The 22,352-nt window shown below is 43.5% G+C and overlaps 1 protein-coding gene across 1 annotated transcript in view; it reads right to left on the reverse strand.

The window, feature by feature from the left end:
* The window catches only part of LOC111949476 (ventricular zone-expressed PH domain-containing protein), a 25,661-nt gene extending 4,693 nt beyond the window's left edge, over positions 1–20,968 (reverse strand). Inside the window, exons 1-4 of the mRNA XM_023966695.3 lie at positions 20,859–20,968; positions 11,438–11,486; positions 2,336–2,496; positions 910–1,125 (exon numbers count right to left, since the gene is read on the reverse strand). Of these exons, the coding sequence (XP_023822463.3) occupies positions 910–1,125; positions 2,336–2,473 (354 nt within the window). The 5' untranslated portion in view covers positions 2,474–2,496; positions 11,438–11,486; positions 20,859–20,968. The remainder of the gene's footprint in view (positions 1–909; positions 1,126–2,335; positions 2,497–11,437; positions 11,487–20,858) is intronic.
* Between the last annotated feature and the right edge of the window lie 1,384 nt (positions 20,969–22,352).

The raw sequence follows: 22,352 nt of genomic DNA on the forward strand, positions 1-22,352 counted from the left end.
TCAACATGAGGCAAATCTACATACAACGCAGAAATCACATAGAACAAAACAAAAGATTAAATCTCAAAAATGAGGCAATTCAAATGAACGAAAGTAACCATTATCAGAGGAACACAGTAGTCAACGTTACGAAAATAAATTGAGACATAAAATATAGGTAAAGTGAGAGGTTATGGAATATCACTTAAACAACGATAGCACAGAAAACAAAGACATGAAGCTCACTAATGAAGACTAACCACAGAGACAAGGAGGCTCACTAAGGAAGACTAACCAGACAAGGAGCTCACTAATGAAGACTAACCAGACAAGGAGCTCACAAGAAGACTAACCAACAAGGACGTCACTAAGAAACTAACCAGACAAGAGCTCACTAAGTGAAGACTAACCAGAAAGAGCTCACTAAGGAAGACTAACCAGGACTAGAGCTCACTAAGGAAGACAATTCAATTAAGCTTTATTGCATGGAAACAATTAACATTTCAAAGCAAGTGAAGTAGATAATAAACAAAAGTGAAATAAACAATAACAATTAACAGCAAACATTACCACGCATTACACTCACAAAATTTCAGAAAGAATAAAGACATTACAAATATTCATATTATGTGCAAATATAAATAAATATGTGCAAATATCTCTCTATCTCTCTCTCACTGTTTTTGCAACTGTTGTTCTGTGTGTCAGAGTGAAAGTGTGTTTGTTTTTGAGACTGGGGTGTGAACAAGAGTGCATTTGTGATTGTGCAGTTGTCTGGGGCTGTGTGTGTGTAAGTGTGAGTTTCTTTGCGTGCGAGTTTATGTGTATGAGTGTATGTGTGTGTGTGAGTGTGTGCAGAACCACTAGAACCCGATGAGCCTGCATGCGTGCGTGCGTGCGTGCGTGCGTGCGTGCGTGTGTGTAGTGTACCTGCAGAATACAGCTGGTGATGTCAGAGGCTATCTTGGCATGGGGTGTGTCTTCGTCTTTACCCTGGGGGGTGAGGTTGTGTTCCAGACAGGACTCCCACAGACCCACTAGTGCCCCACCATGGCGCTCGATGGACCGTGTCTCCCTGATCGCCGTGGTGATACGCGTGATGCAGATCTCCACCACAGCCTGGTCATTGTCATTGGTCAGGTAGTCCTGCAGTCAGCAAATCAGAGGGGAGACGAGTCCGGATCAGCCAATCATGATCAAGGAACAATGAGGAAAGAGCATGCTTGTTTTTAATATYGTTTCAAATGSAGTCAACCTGAAAGCTATCTAACACATGTTGGGTACTAACTTCTAAACTTGAAKTATGAAATATCCTCATTCATGTTATAATATTAGAACCGAGGGTATGGAAATCTACTGAGTGAGAGAGGGGGATTACAGGAAGTTCACATTCTGTCAGAACATGTTATTGTTACACATCAGGTATCCTATGGTGAGGAGAAGGGTTAACATCTGGTACAAGTCAACAGGACAGCCGTYAGTTGGGGATGAGTGAGGAATTTGGGCCAAGGTCATCTCAGATGAAGTGAGAAAGAACAGGCATCGCTAAAATCCTGTCTAGCAACAGAGATGTGTTGGCTATCCAGATGTGTAAGGAGGAGACTCGGCATGGGAGGAAGGTATAAATARATGAGCTTGTGTAAATATGTCTTTGTCTTATGCAGCTGTGCATGGTGTCACCAGTAGGTGAATACACTTGGTTTGAGCTTCACTAGTCATCTGTGAGTTTTACTCTATTTAGGAATCTAACACACAGACCCAAATCTCAAGGCTGCAATACCTTTTGGTCTTAGCTTTCCCTTGACACTCAAATTATCAAAGGAAAAATACTCTTGACTTTTTCCATGTTGAGGTGGAAATGTTCAGATATTCAAACTATGGCCCCATCTAGACAGTGTCTGAATAAGCTGTTGGGTTAGATTCTTCCGCAGACGCTTTCATTCTTTAGTTAAATGATGACTGAGAGACTGTGTTGGATGGGAAATGAGGACATGTGGGCCCTGGAGTGATGAGAATCATATCATATCTGTTATCCCAGGGAACAGTCCCAAGAGACACACCTGCCATAAGCTGCTATCCCAATGGGAGTGTGCAGTCAGCATGGAAATGACAGGTGTGTTGGGTGAGGTGATGCCATGTCTGCGTGTGTGTGTGTGTGTGTGTGTGTCTGCACGTGGCTTCGCATGTGTGCATGTTTGTGTGCTTGCATAGGCAACTCACAGAAGAACAATAGATAGCTTGGACCTCTAGTGACTCAAAGAGACAGTCATCTATTTGTGTGTGCATGGATGCGTGTGTATGGGTGCATGGGTGTGTGTGAGTGAGTGTGTGTGTGTTTGTGTGCTTGTGTACGCACAGGAGAGCAGGAGATAGCCTTGATTTCCTCCAGGGCCTGTGAGAGACAGTCCTCTATCTCAGAGTCCTCCAGGGAGAAGAGGTCTCCAGCCCGGGACAGGTCCCTCTTGCCCAGCACCAGGCCAAACAGTTGGTGCATGGTGTCTGCTACACATCAGACCCCTGAGAGAGAGAGAGCGAGAGCGAGCAGGGAGAGAGAGAGAGAAGAGAGAGAGAGAGAGAGAGAGGAGAGAGAGAAGAGAGAGAGAAGAGAGAAGAGAGAGAGAACAGAGACAGAGAGAGAGAGAGAGAGAGAGACCAGAGAGAGAGAGAGGAGAAGAGAGAGAGAGAGACCATGTAGGGCGTAATCCTCTCCCCTGTAGTTCTACAGGTGTGGTTAATAAGAGTAAAATCTGTGACCAGTGTATCTCCCCACCACACTAATATGTGACCCTTTATGGAGCGCTCCACCGACACTCACAGCTGTACACTGCCTCCCAAGGACAAACACCACCACATATCAGCACAGCAGAGGAAACGGCTGCATGAATGAATGTGTGGGAAGCTCCCAGGAGCGGTGAGATTCCTCATTTAAAAAGGTAACCATTTACCCCCCTCACCTGGGCTCCTCCGGCCCTRTCTGGAAATATTAACACTCAGAGAGGTACAAAGAGGGGTAATCCTATTCAGTTTTACTGTACACACATGGGTCAGGGACGATTGATTATTGATTATTCTGACTGTGTGTTATCAGACACGGACGCAAGAACACACACAAACAGTAATATACACTGAACAAAAATATAAACGCAACATGTAAAGTGTTGGCCCATATTTCATGAGCTGAAATAAAAYATCRCAGAAATGTTCCATTCGCACAAAAAGCTTATTTCGCTCCCTGTTAGTGAGCATTTCTCCTTTGCCAAGATAACCCATCCACCTGACAGGTGTGGCATATCAAGAAGCTGATTAAACAGCATGATCATTACACAGGTGCACCTTGTGCTGGGGACAATAAAAGTCTACTCTAAAATGTGCCGTTTTGTCACACAACACAATGCCATAGAGGTTTTGAGGGAGCGTGCAATTGGCATTCTGACTGCAGGAATGTCCAACAAAGCTGTTTCCAGATAATGTAATGTTAATTTCTCTACCATAAACCAATGTCATTTTAGAGAATTTGGCAGTATGTCCAGCTGGCCTCACAACCGCAGACCATGCCAGCCCAGGACCTCCACATCCGGTTTCTTCCTGCAGGATCGTCAGGGGTGTTGCTGAGGAGAATTTCTGTCTGTAATAAAGCCCTTTTATGGGGATAAACTGGCTCTACAGTGAGTGGGCCTGGCTCCCAAGTGGGTGGGCCTATGCCCTCCCAAGCCCACCCATGGCTGCGCCCCTGCCCAGTCATGTGAAATCCATCGATTAGGGTCTAATTTATTTATTTTAATTGACTGATTTCCTTATATGAACTGTAACTCAGCAAAATCTTAGAAATTGTTGCATGTTTCGTTTCGATTTTTGTTCTGTATAAATGACTTTTTTGGCACAATTTCTGAAATCCTCTGTTGAGTGTTTTACTACATTGAAGAGCTAATGTGGAGGAGACTACAGTTCACCATCAAACCCAATTCCTGCCCACAGAGTCCATGGCAACACATCGCCGGGATACGGAGGCGGGAATGCTCATTGGCTTATGCCAGTTCTGAATCCAAACAACCACACAGCCATCAACACAGAGGGATGGGTTGGCTTTATCTCTCCTGGCAGTAAGGCTGGATACAACTTGATAGGGCACAATCACTATAGGTTTCAAATTAGATATTTCACTGTGACACTGACACCATTAGAGTACCATTAATCAAAGTGTATTTTATCACCTGTGATGAGAGTAGGTGTGTGGAAAGGGGAAAGAGAGAGAGAGAATTAACCAAAAAACAGAGCWAACTGGAATGCTATTTGGACCTAAACACAGTACACACTGGCAGAATCCCTGGCCACTGTGACTGACCCAAAATTAAGGAAAGCTTTGAATATGTACAGACTCAGTGAGCATAGCCTTGCTATTGAGAAGCCACCATAGCCTGTCTTCTCTTGAGAGCCAGGTCTGCCTATGTGCACACTGCCCACAAAATGAGGTGGAAACTGAGCTGCACTTCCTAAACACCTGTCAAATGTATGACCATATTAGAGACTCATATTTCACTCAGATTACACAGACCCCAAAATAATTTGAAAACAAATCAAATTTTTATGAACTCCCAAAAGGGTGAAATACCACAGTGTGCCATCACAGCAGCAAGATTTGTGATTTGTTGCCACAAGAAAAGGGTAACTAGTGAAGAACTAACAACATTGTACACTACCAGTCAAAAGTTTTAATACACCTACTCATTCAATGATTTTTCTTTATTTTTACTATTTTCTACATTGGCAAAGGGTGGCTATTTTGAGAATCTCAAATATAAAATGTATTTTGTTTTGTTTAACACATTTTTGGTTACTACATGATTCCATATGTGTTATTTCATAGATGTGATGTRTTCACTATTATTCTACAATGTACAAAATAGTAAAAATAAAGAAAAACCCTTGAATGAGTAGGTGTTCTAAAACTTTTGACCGGTTGCGTACATACAAACCATATTTACGTTTATTTATTTTCCCTTTTGTATTACAACACATTGTTACAACACTGTACAGAGCCATAATATTACATTTGAAATGTCTCTTTCTTTTGAAACTTTTGTGAGTGTAATGTTTACTGCTCATTTCTGATTGTTTATATCACTTTTGTTTATTATGTATTTCACTTGCGTTGGCAATGTGACATATGAATTCCATGCCAATAAAGCCCTTGGAATTGAATTGAAAATTGAGAGAGAGAGAGAGAAAACAGACAGACAGACAGACAGAACGAAAAAGAGAACAGAGAGAGAGAGAGGTGGAAGGAAGGAGGATAGGGAAGAGAGAGAGAGAGGAGAGAGAGGAGAGAGGAGAGAGAGAGAGAGAGAGAGAGAGAGAGAGAGAGAAGAGGAGAGAAGAGAGAGAAGAGAGGAGAGATGGAATGAAGGATAGAGATAGAGAGAGGAGAGAGAGAGAGGTGGATAGTATTTCAGTGTCTGAATTCCTGGTGTAACCTGCAGACCCTCACACACTGAGCTTCCATTATTCCACCTGAATGCCTTCTGTCTGCACTAGGTCACACACCACACACACACAACACAACACACACACACACAACACACACACACACACACCAACACACACTCACACAACCACACAACACACACACACACACACACACACAACACACACACAACATGGTGCGTGTGACTGAAATAGATTCTGCCAGTTCTGCCAGCAGCTTCTGCCTCTATCTCCTAACTCTGCTTTAGTTTGGGAGTTAGTCCAGAATCACACACAGTCCCAGACTATAAACCAGCCCGACTATACACACAGCCCCAGAGTATAGACACATCCCGAGATATAACGACACAGATACAACAGCCCCAGAAACATCTAACACACCAGCCAGCCTATAAAACACAGCCAGCCAGACATCCGCCAGACATATATCACACCAGACTCATAACACAGCCATCCCCTAAAACTATAACACACAGACCCGACTATAACAACACAGCCCAGGACTACTAACACACAGCCCCAGACTTATAACAACCAGCCCCAGACTATAACACACGCCGAACACCACCCAGCACTATACACACAGCCACACACAGCCCCAAAACAACAGCCAGACTAGTATAAACACGCCCCAGGAATAACACACAGTCCCAGCCTCTATAACACACAGCCCCACGACTATAACACACAGCCCCGACTATAAACACACAGCCCCATACTATACACCACCACAGCCCAGACGATATAACACACAGGCCCCAGACTATTCACACACATCCAGTAACCACACAGCCCAGATAATAACACACCCGCCAGACTATACACACAGCCCCAGACTATAACACACAGCCCAGACTATCACCATCAGACCCAGACTACACACACGCCCCAGACCTATAACACACAGCCCACATCAGCCAACAATAACACAGACCAAGACTTAACACACAGTCCCCCAGGACATAACACACAGCCCAGGTACTAAACACAGTCACAGACTATACGACCGAAGCCCAACTATATAAACACACACGCCCCAGACTATAACACAAGCACCCAGTATCTAGACACACAGCCCAGACTATAACACACAGCCCCAGACTAAACGACACGACAGCCACCAGAGCTTAACACATCAGCCAACACCAGCCAATACACACAGCCGACTATAAACAACAGCCCCAGCGATAACACAGCCAAGATATACACACAGCCCAGCTATAACACACAGCCCACAAACTAATAACACACAGCCCCGCATCTTAACACACAGCCCAACAGTATAACATCTACGCCACCAGGACTTATAACACAGCCCCAGCTACCACTACCACAGGAAACACCCCCGCTTACCACCGCCCGACTCACCCACCCCCCCCGCCCAGACACCCCCCCCCCCCCCCCCCCCCCCCCATACACCAGACTATAACACCGCCAGCTCACCAGCCCCATACAAGGCGATATATAGATACTACCACCAACTATAACAACAGCACAGAGTATAATGACAAAGCACCAGTACCACAGCAAGAACTTATCACACACTCTGTATATTGTACTTATTAATTGAAAATACCCAATTAAGAAACAGACATGGTTGTCTGGATATTTGTGTGTTGTGGTTGACCAGTCAGTTTTTTGCTGTGTTAAGGCAGGCCTGAGGAATGCTCCAGCTCTTAAACAATCAGCTATTACTCTTAATCCCCCGCTACAGTCAGCAAGCTCAGAAGCAGCCTTTACAACACACAGACTATCAACAATAACGAGAACGTGTGACAAAGATGAGGCTGGGACACAGGCAAGTAGGATCTTGCATAGCTCCAGAGGCACTTGCGTGCTCCCCAGCCCTAGTCCAGAGAGAGTCACCTGAGTGCGGAGCACTAGCGTGAGGGGTGACGGGGAACGGGGTCTGGCGCTATGGGCTGGTAGTCAGGACAAGAATGAGAGAGGAGACAGAGAGAGACAGATAGCATAGAGTAGAGAAAAGAGATGTGGGTGAGAGAGATAGATGTGTGATGATGAACGAAGAGCAGACAGTACAGACAGTGACTGTTTCGGCTATAATAGTTCTAGTGACATGCTTTTATTACTCTCTGCCAGAGAGGGAAGTGACCTGTTTTAGTATAATGGCTATTAGACTGTTTATCCCTGCACAGAAGGCGTCGACTGTTTAGTAACTAATGTCTAAGTTTGACGTATCTCCTGCACAGCAACGAGGCGCAGTGACTGTTGGAATAATGTCTAGTTAATGTCTATCTCCTGCACAGAGAGGCAGTGGACTTATGAGTATAAATGTCTAGTGGACATGTTTATACTCCTGCACAGAGAGGGGGCAGTGACTGTTCTGGTCATAATGTTCTAGTTGACATGTTCTGCAGGCAGTCTGTGTTAGATTGAATGTCTATTCCTGCACAGAAGAGGGCTGAGCCTGTTTCAATAATGGTCTAGTTAGACACATGTTTATATCAACCTGCACAGAAGGGCAGGTGAACTGTTTGTAATAATGTCTAGTAGACATGTTTATTCTCCTCACAGAGAGACAGTGGACTGTTTGGTACTCAATGTCTATTGACATGTTTATCTTACCTGCACCAAGAGGACAGTGACTGTTTGGTCAATAATGGCTAATGTGACATGTTTATCCTCTTGACAAGAGAGGAGTGTCTGTTTGGATATATGTCTAGTTTGACTTGTTTTTCTCCTGCAACAGAGAGGGACGTGACGTTTTGGATCATAAATGCTAGTAGACATGTTTATCTCCTCAAGGAGGATGTTCGATGGCTTTGCACGTATCTGACGAGGGCAGTGACTGTTTCGGTATAATGGCTAGATTATAGACACGCTTATATCTCCTGCACAGATGAGGGCAGTGGACTAGTTTGAGTAATAATGTCTGTTGACATGTTCTATCTCCTCACGTGACATGGCTCAATGTACTGTGGCTCTCAAGTAGTCTCTATAGACAGGAATTGTGTGCCTCTCTGCATGTGGGAGATATCAACTCCTGGCTATACTGGCATCAAGACCAGGACAGAAACGCTGCTGGGGTCTACACAACACACCACACACACACACACACACAACAACGCACAACACACACACACACACACACACACACACACACAGCCACACACACCACATAACACCACCACCAACCACACACACACACACCACACACACAAACACCTCTTAGTATGTGCACATAATTATGGCGTGGCTCTTGAGTGATATGGGGTCAGCAGAGAGGGGTGAGGGAGGAGGCTTAGATTCTATTTCAGGGAATGTTTCAAGGAGTAGTTTGAAATTCCCAGATTCAACTCAACTAAAAGCCAAACGAAACCAATTAAAATTCACTCTTCCCACCCTTTTGAATACTTCATATTGTTAATCACCTAGATCAGACATGGCCAGATTCCCTGTGTGACCTGTTTGCATGTTATTTTTGCATCAAACATGTTTTTGCGATGCTTATGAAGTGCAATACCTGTAAAAGACACAAAGCCTCAACACCCTTACTTTATGTAACCATGCCGTTAAAAAGCACCAAAAGTACAAACACAATTTTCTGCTTTGCACTCTAGTTTTGCAATTTCTGGCAACAACACCTTGGCAAACATTACAACACTTGTTTCTTCAATTTGACACTTCGTCATTCAATAAACGAAATCTCTGCACATCATTGGGAAAAACATTTATTCAAAATTCCTAAACATACCTGAACATTGAGCACGCACACACACCACACACACACCACACACACACACACACACACAACACACACATTCACACACACACAGCTGTGTACATACACACACACACACACAACACACACACACACACAACACACACACCACCACACACATTAAAACCTTATACCGGAAATGAACTCCAATTAGTCTGAGCCTTACCACTACAAATAGACCTCAGGTAAGATCACCTCTTTTGTGAAAACTATGCAAACATGGAGGCAGTGAGAGTGAGAGCGAGAGGAAGAGGAGTAGGAGGAGGACGAGGACAAGAACAAAGAAGGGGACCAGGCAATAGACAGAGACGTATTTCCGACGACATTAGGGCCACTTTGGTGGACCATGTCATAAATCATGGCCTGACGATGAGGGAGGCTGGGCAGAGCGTCCAGCCCAACCTGAGTCGCCACACAGTAGCATCCATAATACAGACATTTAAACTGAAGAACAGGTATGTCTTCAACTTTCTACACTAGATTGTACCTATGTAATTGTTGCACATCATTCTGCATCACAGTACATTACAATGTAGTCCTACAATATTATGTCTATGCTCCTCATTGAAGAAAAAAAATGTGGTATAGTGCTGTGAAGTACATGTAATACAGTTTTGATGTTACTGTGTACAGTATGACAGTACAGTATGTGAAAAAGAGCCTAACCAATGACATCACAGACAGTTCTGTGGGGGCACGTGCCTTGTCTGTAGCTTGTAGTTTGCCTGAATGTGTCTCACCCAACCCACCCCCCCACTCCCAACCCCATCCTTGTGTGAAAATGTAGACATTGTAGTCCTGTGTTTTGAGTTACGCCATATTCACGGTACAGTGTGTTTGCATTTTCTGTTACAGAGAGTCTCAACTTTGATGCAGCTGCACAGCCTCATAAGTTAATTTTCATTGATTAAGCTGGATTCAATTTAGCTAAAATCAGGAGTCGGGGCCGAAATGATATAGGACAAAGAACCGTTGTGAATGTCCCTGGGCAGCGCGAGGGGAAATATCARCTTTTGTGCCGCCATTAGTCTGCAAGGAGTTCTCCATCACCACGCCACCCTGGGTCCCTACYATACTGCAACACATAATCATATGTCTGGATGCACTACATAATGCAGCTGTACAGGACGGACCAGAGCAGCCCAGGTTTGTTGTCATCTGGGATAATGTTAGTTTCCACCGGGCTGCTCTGGTCAGMGACTGGTTCACCAACCACAACCACTTCACAGTTGTATACTTGCCCCCTTACTCCCCATTTCTCAATCCGATTGAGGAATTATTTCTGTCTTGGCGTTGGAAAGTGTATGACCGCCAACCACATGCCCGCCTGCCTCTATTGCAAGCAATGGAAGAGGCATGCGGAGACACTGAGGTGGGATCAGTCCAGGGTTGGATACGGCAATGCGATATTTTCCCCGTTGCCTAGCCAGGGATGACATTGCTTGTGATGTGGATGAGGTGATGTGGCCAGACCCTAACAGAAGACGGSACCCCATAAACCATCCAACCCATCCTTTACAATCCCTTACAATACTATTTTTTATTTACCATTGCACTGTACTTTTACTGTAATTATTTTTGTTTACATACAGTAACATTTTGTATTGAGTACAGTAATTCTACTTTTCTTTGTGTTTTAGGTTGTTGTAAAAACCTGCAATGGAAAAACAAATAAGCTGTATATATTTTTTTCTGAAGCCTTTCTATTTTTGTGTTAATTGAAATGGGAGTAGATGTACTGTACTGGAACAATCTTTCACAGAAGCTTTTATGAGAAAATTAAAAAAGGTATACAAAGTACTAAAGACAGACAGTGTTTTGTATAAAGTACATCAGTGTGTTGCTGCTTTGAAAGAGTAATTAAAATGGTGTATGTGTGTATCATTTTGTTGCAAAAATGCCATTTTGAAAAAGGATTGTTAGGTTTTSATGGCAGAGTTTCATTTTGCCGTAGAAYTGAGATATTTATCTCCTAGTGTTGTGTGTAGAGTTTTGACACAATAAGCCAAATTCCGCAACAAGTGTGTAAAGCATTTGTTGTAACTAATTGTGTGAGTCTCATTAATAACTAAAGACAAAGTCACTGAGAATAGATCTCCTGAGGGCTATCCTGACAATAGCAGCATCGCAGGATGAATGAATAGAAGGAAAGCTATTTTTAAAAACGCTGCAGAACTGCACGAGTGGACAACCATGGGAGTGTTTGTGTGTMTGTGTTTGTGTGTGTGTACGTACTTGGGGATGCTTCTGCCGTCTCCATTATTTATGTCCTGCAGTTACACAGCTGTGGAGCAGCAAGAGGGAGAAATGACAAGAAATTATCGGTCAGGACAGTGGGTGGGTATACTGAGAGAGTATAACACACACACACACACACACACACACACACCACACACACACACACACACACACACACACACACACACACACACACACACACACACACACACACACACACACACACACACACACACACACAGTGTGACACATTACAAGCAATACAATCACTAACTTTTAGAGGCCAGCATCTCTCAGCCAACAGAGAAAGAAGGAGAGAAGACAGAGAGTGACAGAGTGACTGAGAGAAAGAGAGACAGAGAGACAGACAGAGAGAAAAACATAGAAAAACGACATAATCTGTTTCAGTAGCATAATAACCTATATAGCTAGCTGTCATCATCTAAAATAACCCTAATTTATAAACAGTTCTTATTTGATTAATGGTGGTCGGACCCATCTATGTGAAGTTTGCCACAAAAGTGGACTGTGCGTTAGCCTTCAAAATAAAGGTATGGCATAATTCTACTATTTTGTATTAATTTGCATCACAGTCAATGACATACTTGTTATTTTGAAGGCAAACTGCAAATTCCACTATTGTGCCTAATCCTTATTGTAGCTAGCATTCACAACACATAACACGTGTCAGCTTCACAACACATAACGCCGGTCCGGTGCGGGCCTCACTTGCCAGATGAAGCTACTGGCTGCTATAACGTTAGCTTTGGGCAACAGAGTTAAGTAGCTGGCTAGCTATTTATTTTCATGAACTGGAAGTTCAAGTTTCAATACCCGAACAAACAAGAGGCAACCTAGCTAATACTTACTCACAAGAGATTCCTAAATCAGTTGCTAAGAATAATTGAAAATGACTGCAGTTTCTACTGGTCATTGTTTTCATGCTGGTTGTATTGGTGCTAGCTAGGTACCAAGCTAAAGCTAGCTACCCCAGAAGTTGCGGTCGAACAAGTGATGCTTTATTACCAACGCGGTATTGTAAACACATCGTTCGTGGCCGGTGTTTGCTTGTTTGCAGACTTTCTTGTACAGCTTTGGCAGTGCTACTGTATTTTTTTGACACGCAAAGACCCAAACGGCGTTCCATAGTATGTATGTCATGAAGATAATAGCAGTGACGGTATTACTGTGTAACTCCGGTAGGGCAACATCTGAAAAACGAGCGCACTTGGTAATGTGTACCGGTGCTCGACCAGTCGGCGAAAGCCAACATCACCCACGACTTAGAACAGTTGATTGTCAAGGGCAATGAGTTCCATTATCTTGGCTTTAATGGATTTCGCTTTTGAGTTGTCTCGCTGAAATGTTCTTACTCTTTCAAATGGACTCCTCGACTTGTTGACTGCTCGATCCACACAGCAGACATTGTGTGGGTTAGGTGTTACATCTGCTCCTGCCACGCCCTCTACTGCTCTTCCTGTGTTTCCTTGACCTGCCGCCTCTCCCCCAGTGTTCTCTCCCTCTCCCTCTCCCTCTCCCTCTCCCTCTCCCTGTGTGTGTGATTGTGTGGGCAGAGACAGGTGTGCTTGAGTCAGAGCAGATCCCCACCAGCTGCAACCTGTTCCATAATCAAGACCTCTACAAATACTCAGTCCTGCCACTTCCACACTGCCAGATCGTAATCTCTGCTCAGTCAGTCTACGTTTCTAGCCGTTTGTTACTATTGAGATCCTGTTATCCTGTTGTGCCTATTTTCCTCTCCGCTACAGTTCTGCCCGCTCTGACTCTGGTCCCTGTCTCCAGTCCCACGTCTCCTCATCCTGCTACTCTGCCCTGGATTCCCCACTCTACTGCTCCCTTGGATTCCCCTCCGGACCTGCTTACCCTGTCCCAACCCCTCTCGCTCCAGCCTCAGCCTCAGCCTCCGCACCTGGTTTCCTGRAACCCGCCCGAGCTTCCCCTGGCCTGCACGCCATCTTCCTCCTGTGTTTCAATAAATACCTTGGTTACTTCATCCCAGTCTCCTTTACGTGGCGTCATTACGCCARGTACCTACGTTATATAGGTATGCACGGTAGCATTGACATCGGTTTTTAACATCGGTGTTAAACTAGACAATCGGGCCGATACAGATGTTGCCATTTTTAGCTAATATCGGCCAATCCTGATATATCGTGCATCCCTATCACAAATAGTTTCATATTTATAGTAGTTTACAGTCAATCTAAAAAACTGGAGGCCCCTTACACTTCAATTTTGTGATGCAAAAATACTAGCAAAATGCATAGCACTCAGAATTAAAAGGGTTTTACCAGGTATTGTTCATCCTGACCAGACAGGTTTTTTACATGGACGATACATTGGAGATAATATACGATAACTACTAGAAATAATAGAACATCATGAAACATATAAGAAGCCAGGAATTTATAGCGGATTTTGAAAAGGCATTTGATAAAGTAAGACTGGATTTTATTTATAAATGCCTGGATTTTTCCAATTTCGGTAATTCTCTTATAAAATGGGTAAAAATAATGTCTAGCAACCCCACGTGTAAAATAGTAAATAACGGCTACTTCTCAGAGTTTTGAATTGTCAAGAGGAGTTAAACAAGGGTGTCCGCTGTCACCATATCTATTCGTTATGGCCATCGAAGTGCTAGCTATTAAAATCAGATCCAATAAAAACATTAGAGGATTAGAAATACAAGGCTTAAAAACAAAGGTGTCCATGTATGCCGATGACTCAAGTTTTAAATTAAGTCTGCAAGCTAGATCCCTGCAATGTCTCATTGAAGATCTAGATAACTTTTCTGTACTCTCTGGACTAAAACCTAATTATGATAAGTGTACAATATTACGTATTGGATCCTTAAAAAATACAACTTTTACATTACCCTGCAGTTTACCTATAAAATGGGCTGCTGGTGAAGTAGACATACTCGTTATTCATATCACAAAAMATATAAATAAGCTCTCCACAATGAATTTCAATAGAAAACTTGTAAAAATAGACAAGATCTTGCAGCAATGGAGAGGTAAATACCTGTCTATTTATGGAAAAATTGCCCTGATTAACTCCTTAGTCATATCTCAGTTTACTCACTTACTTATGGCACTGCCTTCTCCTGATGATTCATTTTTCAAATCATATGAGCAAAAAATATTTAGCTTTATCTGGGACGCTAAACCAGACAAAATAAAACGTGCTTATCTATATAATGAATATGAATTGGGTGGGTTGAGATTATTAAATATAAAACCACTGAACCTCTCTCTGAAAGCTTCACTCATTCAAAAGTTTTATTTGAACCCTAAATGGTTCTCAAGTATATTACTAAGAAAAGCTCATCCATTGTTTAAAAATTGCCTTTTTGCCTTTGTGCAGATTGCCATGTCTCATTTTCAATTAATTGAAAATTATACTTTTTTCAAAGTATCTCTCTTTTTCAAACAAGCATTGCAGAGCTGGCTACAATTTCAATGTCATCCCCCTGAAAAGATAGAACAAAAATTACAACAAATATTATGGCTGAACTCAAATGTGCTGGTTGATAAAATACCTGTATTTATGGGAAAGATGTTTGAAAATGGTATTTTGTTCTTAAATGATATTGTAAATTGGAATGGTAGAGTTATGTRCTTCATGGAGTTATCAGAATTGTACAGAAAGGTCTGCTCAATCCAAGAGTACAACCAATTGATTACAGCATTGATCCAAAAATGGAGGAGGCGGGTGGCAGCGGGAGGAGGTAGGGAACTGGTCTGCCCAATATAAAGGATCAAAACTGTCGGAGGAATAAAAATAGCATAAATAGGAAAGTATACCAGTTTCATTTGAGGACCAGGATGTTGACAACTGTGCCATACAGATTGCAAAATAGTTGTGAAGAGATTTTTGATGTACCGATTCCATGGTACAGGGTGTATGAATTTATATATAAAACAACTGTAACGATCGTCTAAGGGAGGAGACCAAAACGCAGAGTGGTAAGTGTTCATGCCTTTTAATGAGAAGTGAACACTTAGACAAAAATAACAAAGTGAATAAACGAAAATCGAACAACACGAAACAGTTCTGTCTGGTACAGACACAAAGACAGAAAACAACTACCCACAAAACACAAGTGGGAAAAGGCTACCTAAGTATGGTTCTCAATCAGAGACAGCGATAGACAGCTGCCTCCGATTGAGAACCACACCCGGCCAAACACACAGAACACAAAACATAGAATGCCCAACTCACGCCCTGACCAAACCAAAATAGAGACAAAAAAGGATCTCTAAGGTCAGAACGTGACAGTACCCCCCCCAAAGGTGCGGACTCCGGCCGCAAAACCTAAACCTATAGGGGAGGGTCTGGGTGGGCATCTATCCGCGGTGGCGGCTCTGGTGCGGGACGTGGACCCCGCTCCACCTTAGGCTTGGCCCACTTAGGTGGCGCCTCTGGAGCGGGGACCCTCGCCGCCGACACCGGACTGGGAACCCTTGCAGCGGGCCCCGGACAGGAGGGCGACTCTGGCAGCTCCGGGCTGGAGGGCGACTCTGGCAGCTCCGGGCTGGAGGGCGACTCTGGCAGCTCCGGGCTGGAGGGCGACTCTGGCAGCTCCGGGCTGGTGGGCGTCGCTGGAGGGTCCGGACTGGAGGAAGACTCTGGAGGGAGTAGACGCAGAGACAGCCTAGTGCGTGGGGCTGCCACAGGGCCCACCAGGRTGGGGAGACCTACAGGTGGAGGCACCGGATGAACCYGGCTGTGGGGAAGCACTGGAGCTTTGGTGCGCAGCCTTGGCACCACACTCCTCCAGGCTGAATGCCCACTTTAGCCTGGCCCCTCCAGAGTGCAGGCACAGGTCGAACCGGGCTGTGGGGAAGCACTGGAGATCTGGTGCTCAACGCTCGCACCTCTCCATTAGGCTCAATGCCCACTTTCGCCCAGCACGGGCGGAGCGCAGGCATAGGACGAACTGAACCCTCCCAGCGCCCCGGAGACACAGTACGCAGAGCTGGTGCAGGATACGGCACACCGGAGACCAAATACGCTGAGCTGGCACAATCCGCCCTGGCTGGATGCCCACTCTCGCATGGCACTTGCGGGGGGCTGGCCTATAGCGCTCCGGGCTATGAGCGTGCACTGGCGACACCGTGCGCTTCACCGCATAACACGGTGCCTGACCAGTACCACGCTGCTTCCGGTAAAGTCCTAGAACCGGACCCATTTCCCCCCCTTCCTCTCTGGTGGTAGAGAGAGGAGGGGGGGCTCTCTTTGATCCTCACCCAGAAGGGAAAGTCATGACGACAGCCATGCATTTTTTGTGCAACTTTTTCAAATCAAAGTCCCACACCTCATATAGCATAGCCCATAGACCTATATGTTTTGATAAGGTTTGTATCYCAACCAAAGTGGCCAAATCATTTCTTAAAATTAAGCACATTAATCCGCTTTACAACAGGTGCAGAGCTTAAATGGCATACATAAGCAGCGRGTGAGTTTCAAGTTTGGGGAAGATKATTTTCACCATAAAAATGCACCTTTATATTAAAAGCATTACATGCATAATCGCATTTGCGGTCACTTCTGAGAATGGTGTTTTCCTGCTAATGGAACATTCGTGCTTATACCRTACTGCCGTGTGTGGATTGCTGCGCTTATAATGTTAAGAAATAGCCTAATAGTTTATCAACATTTTAAGCTAAACGCTCTGATCGATTGCGTCAGGCTGATTGCTTAAAACAGTTTTTTTATGCTAGTGGTTGTATTAATTTGGGATCTATCGCATCCCACAACTGTCCCAGACTATGTTTAGAATATTTATTTCTAGCACATAATAGAATAGATCACCTTTTGTACTATGGGGGATAGTAGATTGATATAAGCTAGTGTTTTTGTTGTTCGTTAGGCCTACTCATCTTGTTGGCTGACGAAAAGTAAATGACAGTTCTTCCAATATCTTCAATATGCGCCACGAAGTTGCGTCCCCGATGTGTCTGTCTTCACTTGTAGCCTGTGAGAAAGACCCAATCACATGACGGAAAGCCATGTGAGTCAGAGGTGCTTCGGCACGCAGCCGGGAGAAGGGAATTCTAATTAGTATATTTAGCCCAAGGGCACAACGACCACTGTCCGCAATAGGCATGGATTTTTTTAGGGGACATTATGGCCACACATTGGGGATGCAGCCGGGAAATTCGAGGCATTATCAAGTGCTTGTCAAATTGTGAATGAGAGATTAGTGAACTGTGTACAGCCTGCGCAAAAAAACACAGCAGAGCTCATGCCTTTCATGCGACTTTTTTCAAATCATCATTAGTCACATCATGCAGCCATAAAATGTATTAAAATCAAAACATATACAGTTGCCCAACATTTGGATCACAACTAAAGTTACATAAATAACTCTAAATTAAACATATAGTTGTACCTGTTTCTTTGGCAAACGCTCAACACAGAATAGCCGCATGTGCYCACTCCCTCAAATCGTTTGTGGAAATATCCTTTCTTTTTTATTCAGCTATATTCGATTGTATTCTTCATACTATAAAATAATGCCACGGAATTCTAAGCAAATCTCGTTTGAAGATGCTCCCCCAAACCCCTTTTATCCACCTCAGTCACAACAGAGACAACTGAGGGGTCCCAGAATCCCTAACATACACACAGAGATAAAACAACATAACACATTCACAAGCCACCATGTCTCTCACACATACTATTTGATACCAGCAGCCCATTTCATCATCAGACAAGCAGGCAGGGAGGGTTACATCACCATTCCCTTGAATTGAATTGAGAGAGAGAGAGTGAGAGAAAGGGAGAGAGAGAGGGAGAGAGATAGAGGGGGGATGGAAAGAGAGAGAGAGAGAAGAAAAGAGAGAGAGAGGGAGAGAGGGAGCGAGAGAGAGAGGGAGAGAAAGATAGAGAGAGGGTGAGAGAAAGATATAACGATAGAGAGTGAGAGAGAAGAAAAAAGAGAGAAGAAAAAAGAGAGAGAGAGAGAGACAGATAGAGAGAGAGATAAAGATAGAGCAATTCAATTTTGGAAACATGTAAAATACAGTGACCTACACTCATTACATTACCAAACCCTGCAATGCCAAGAGCTGAGCAAAGAAAAGAGTCCTCTCATCCAGCTGGTCCTGGGGCTGAATTCACACACCTGTTCTACTAACACACTGAAGCCTCAGGACCAGAACATCCAATCAATCGGAATAAAACAAGTTACAACACAGTCAAAACAAAACTGCATTGCTTATTGGGAAACACAAGCACAAGCACTGTCACGATCGTCGTAACATTGAAGAGAGGAGGACCAAGGCGCAGCGTGAAATGAATACATATTTAATAAACGAAGACGAAGAACACTTGACAAACTATCCAAAACAACAAACGACCGTGAAGCTATAAAACGAAAGTGCAGACACAAGCAACTAACGTAAAGACATAGACAATCACCCACCAACTACCTAATGAATATGGCTGCCTAAATATGGTTCCCAATCAGAGACAACGATAGACAGCTGTCTCTAATTGAGAACCAATCTAGGCAACCATAGACATACATACACCTAGACTGAACACTGCCCCATAAACATACAAAACCCCTAGACAATACGAACAACATACATCCCCCATGTCACACCCTGACCTAAACTAAAATAATAAAGAAAACAAAGATAACTAAGGCCAGGGCGTGACAAGCACAACGCAAAATGCAGTACTATCTGGCCGTAAATTGACAGTACAGCATGGCCATGGTTACTATTTGACCATGGTTACTGATCAAAACCTTAGAAAAACCATGACAAAGTACAGCCTCAGTGAGCACAGCCTTGCCATTGAGAAGGGTAGACACAGGAAAACCTGGTTCCATGTAGAGGAAAGGCTGTGCAACCCCTGCACAACAGCAGAACCTGAGACGGAGCTGTATTTCCTGACAAAATGTAAAAAAATATAAAACAATTAGAGTGTCATTTTCCCCAAATTTGAAACCCTTATTCAAGGTTTCAAAGACCTCTCTGATGAGGATAGTCCTGTTGGTGGGAGGATGGCAGAGAGCTGTGGGATGCAGCGCACTACATTGCTGCCTGCCATAAGTTGAGGGACAGTGTCTGACAAACCAATCAACCTGCACATGTACTCTACTGTATGCTTATTGTTATTGTTGAATGTGTGGTTATTTTGACACTTGGTTATTGTTGTTACTGTTGCCCATTTGACAATTTTGATTTTTTTTGTGTAAATATCCAAAATAAGTTTTGGCAATATGTACACTTGTTACGTCATGCCAACAAAGCAATTTAATTGAATTGAATTGAACGAGAGTGAGAGAGAGGGAGGGAAAGGGAAAGAGAGAGAGAGAGAGAGAGAGAGAGGAGAGAGAGAGAGAGAGAGAAAAGAGGAGAGAGAGAGAGAGAGGAGAGAGAGAGAGAGAGGAGAGGGAGAGAAAGAGAGAGAGAGAGAAGAGAGAGGGAGAGAGAAAGAGAAAGAGAAAGAGAGATCTGGTGTTTTGGGGGTGGTAGAGCAACTGCCTATATATCCACACAAAAACACACATTAATTATTTAAGCCTCTGGATTTGACAGTTGGCTGTTATAGTCCAGGCTGCAGCTTAGCCTAAAAGCAGAAGTATGTATGGTAAGCCTAGATGGTTTTGAGCACTGCTGGCACTCTAATGCAGAGTGCACTCTGCAATGTGTCCCTCTCCACTCCACTGCTCAGAACTCCGTGACCTTGAGGAGCAGAGAATGGAATGTGAGCCAGCCACTCAGGAGAGGGGATGCAGAAACTCTGCATGACACAACACAGGAAGGGTCATTCCCCATGTCAGGTAATGCACCTKAACTTCCCATGTGAGAGACTGAGAGGCATTCCATAGCTATGGCATGGAGCCCTTTAGGTCTCACAAGAAAAAGGAAAATGAATGGGACACTCAGGCAGCGAGTGACAACGAAAGAGGGGGGGTGCAAATACCACCCATGGAAACGCAAGCATCATTCCGCATAAAAATACATTTAAAAACACTTTAAACATTAGATCTATACAATAGAAATGGTAGGTCATACTAATTATATCATTATATCGACGTTCTCTCAAATGGCCTGGTATACAAATGCGCCGTCTAATTACAAAACAAATCCGGCGCCTCTGTCTGGATGTACTTGTTTCCCTCSGTATGGACCAGCATGTTTCGTTACAGGAGTTTTGTTACGTTATCATTCAACAATTCCACATTTACTGACCTTAATGTATGATTTCTTGACCTCTATAATATCCATTTGATGACACACACTCGGTGTCCTTAAACTTTTCCGACATAGCAAGGGATGTCACACATTTCCATGGTATGCCATCGTGTTTAACCGGGCATTACTAAACAACAACAACGGCACAAATCCCGGTTATAACCTTTTAAATAGCTCACCCTTTATTCTGCAGACGTTAGTCAGTTTTGTGGGGGAAAGAAAGAAGCCTTCAAAATCCGTTAAAAACCGACTAAACGTATAGACTTGACGCACGGTCCCACGAGACAGTTTCTCCTCATTACAGTCCTCGTGCACTGTGAAAAGCGCGCCATCCGGTGGTAAAGATTCGCGCGCGTGGTCAACAGGTTGATTTGTTAATCCATTCCCAGGGAATTTGGACAATTTGTACCAGATTATATTATATAGTAAAACTGGTTTATAAACGGTTTATAAAGCCATTACACGTTAGACATTATCAGTGACTAAAGGTACACTTGCCTATAGGCCTTTAGGCTATGTTAACAAAATTATTCTGGCAGCTGTGGGCTACATACTTTGTGTTTTTTTCTGGCCTAGTATATGCCTGTGTCCCCAGGCCAAAACTGGCAAACTGGCCAAAACTGGCATTACCATCAGATTAAAAATGTCAGGCACAGATCTGGCCCACACACTGTAAACCACCAAATTAGAAAGGTGTGACCCTGCTCTGACCCACACATTATGGAATGATTAATTGTTGAAGGTATGGCCCAGATCTGAAAAAAAAATTTGCAAAATAGAAAGATGCGCCCCAGGTCTGGCCCACCTCCTGCACAAAGGTATGGCTGACTTCCCACCTAGGTCCTCAGTCCAAATATGGACAAGATGCAGGCTACATTAAACCAGCTAAACCAGCATTAAACCAGCTAAACCAACATTAAAACAGCTAAACCAGCATTAAAACAGCTAAAACAGCATTAAACCAGCTAAAACAGCATTAAACCAGCTAAACTAGCATTAAACCAGCTAAACCAGCATTAAACCAGCTAAACCAGCATTAAAACATCTAAACCAGCATTAAACCAGCTAAACCAGCATTAAACCAGCTAAACCAGCATTAAAACAGCTATACTCCCAAAATTATATTCAGATACTCTGCTATTAAATACTGTACTTAAACAAGAGAAGAGAGCACTTGCAGATGAAGTCAATCCAAAAAAATCTGGTTTATTACAAGTTGCAACAAGGAACATGAAGTGTAACCCACAAAAGCCCATAAACATTTCTAAAATAAGTAACATTGACTTGAATTGGATTTGTGCCACAAATGCTTAAAGGTGAGCATTTTAAAACGTTAGTCAGGTCAACAACAACAACAAAAGCATGGACTGCTGTTATATCTTGTCCATAGACAGTTTACAGGGTAAYAACATTTGGGAGAACTATCCATTTAATTACTGTTTCCCATTCCCATGGGAAGCCCTCTGATGTTGATGGGATTCATTGTTTTTCTGTATTTAATATCAGATTTTTGCACTGTTCTATTGTATACACTATTTGTGTGCCCAGTGTGTAAGTACAGATGGAGGTCACCAGTTGGCTTCAAATGCTAAAATTATATCAAATAATTCAAGAAATCTAATCTACTGACTTTGAACTGTGTCTGCTATTCGGAAACATTATATTTCAACATT

Source organism: Salvelinus sp. IW2-2015, linkage group LG22, assembly GCF_002910315.2.
Source record: "Salvelinus sp. IW2-2015 linkage group LG22, ASM291031v2, whole genome shotgun sequence".
In the NCBI taxonomy this organism is placed as follows: Eukaryota; Metazoa; Chordata; class Actinopteri; order Salmoniformes; family Salmonidae; genus Salvelinus; species Salvelinus sp. IW2-2015.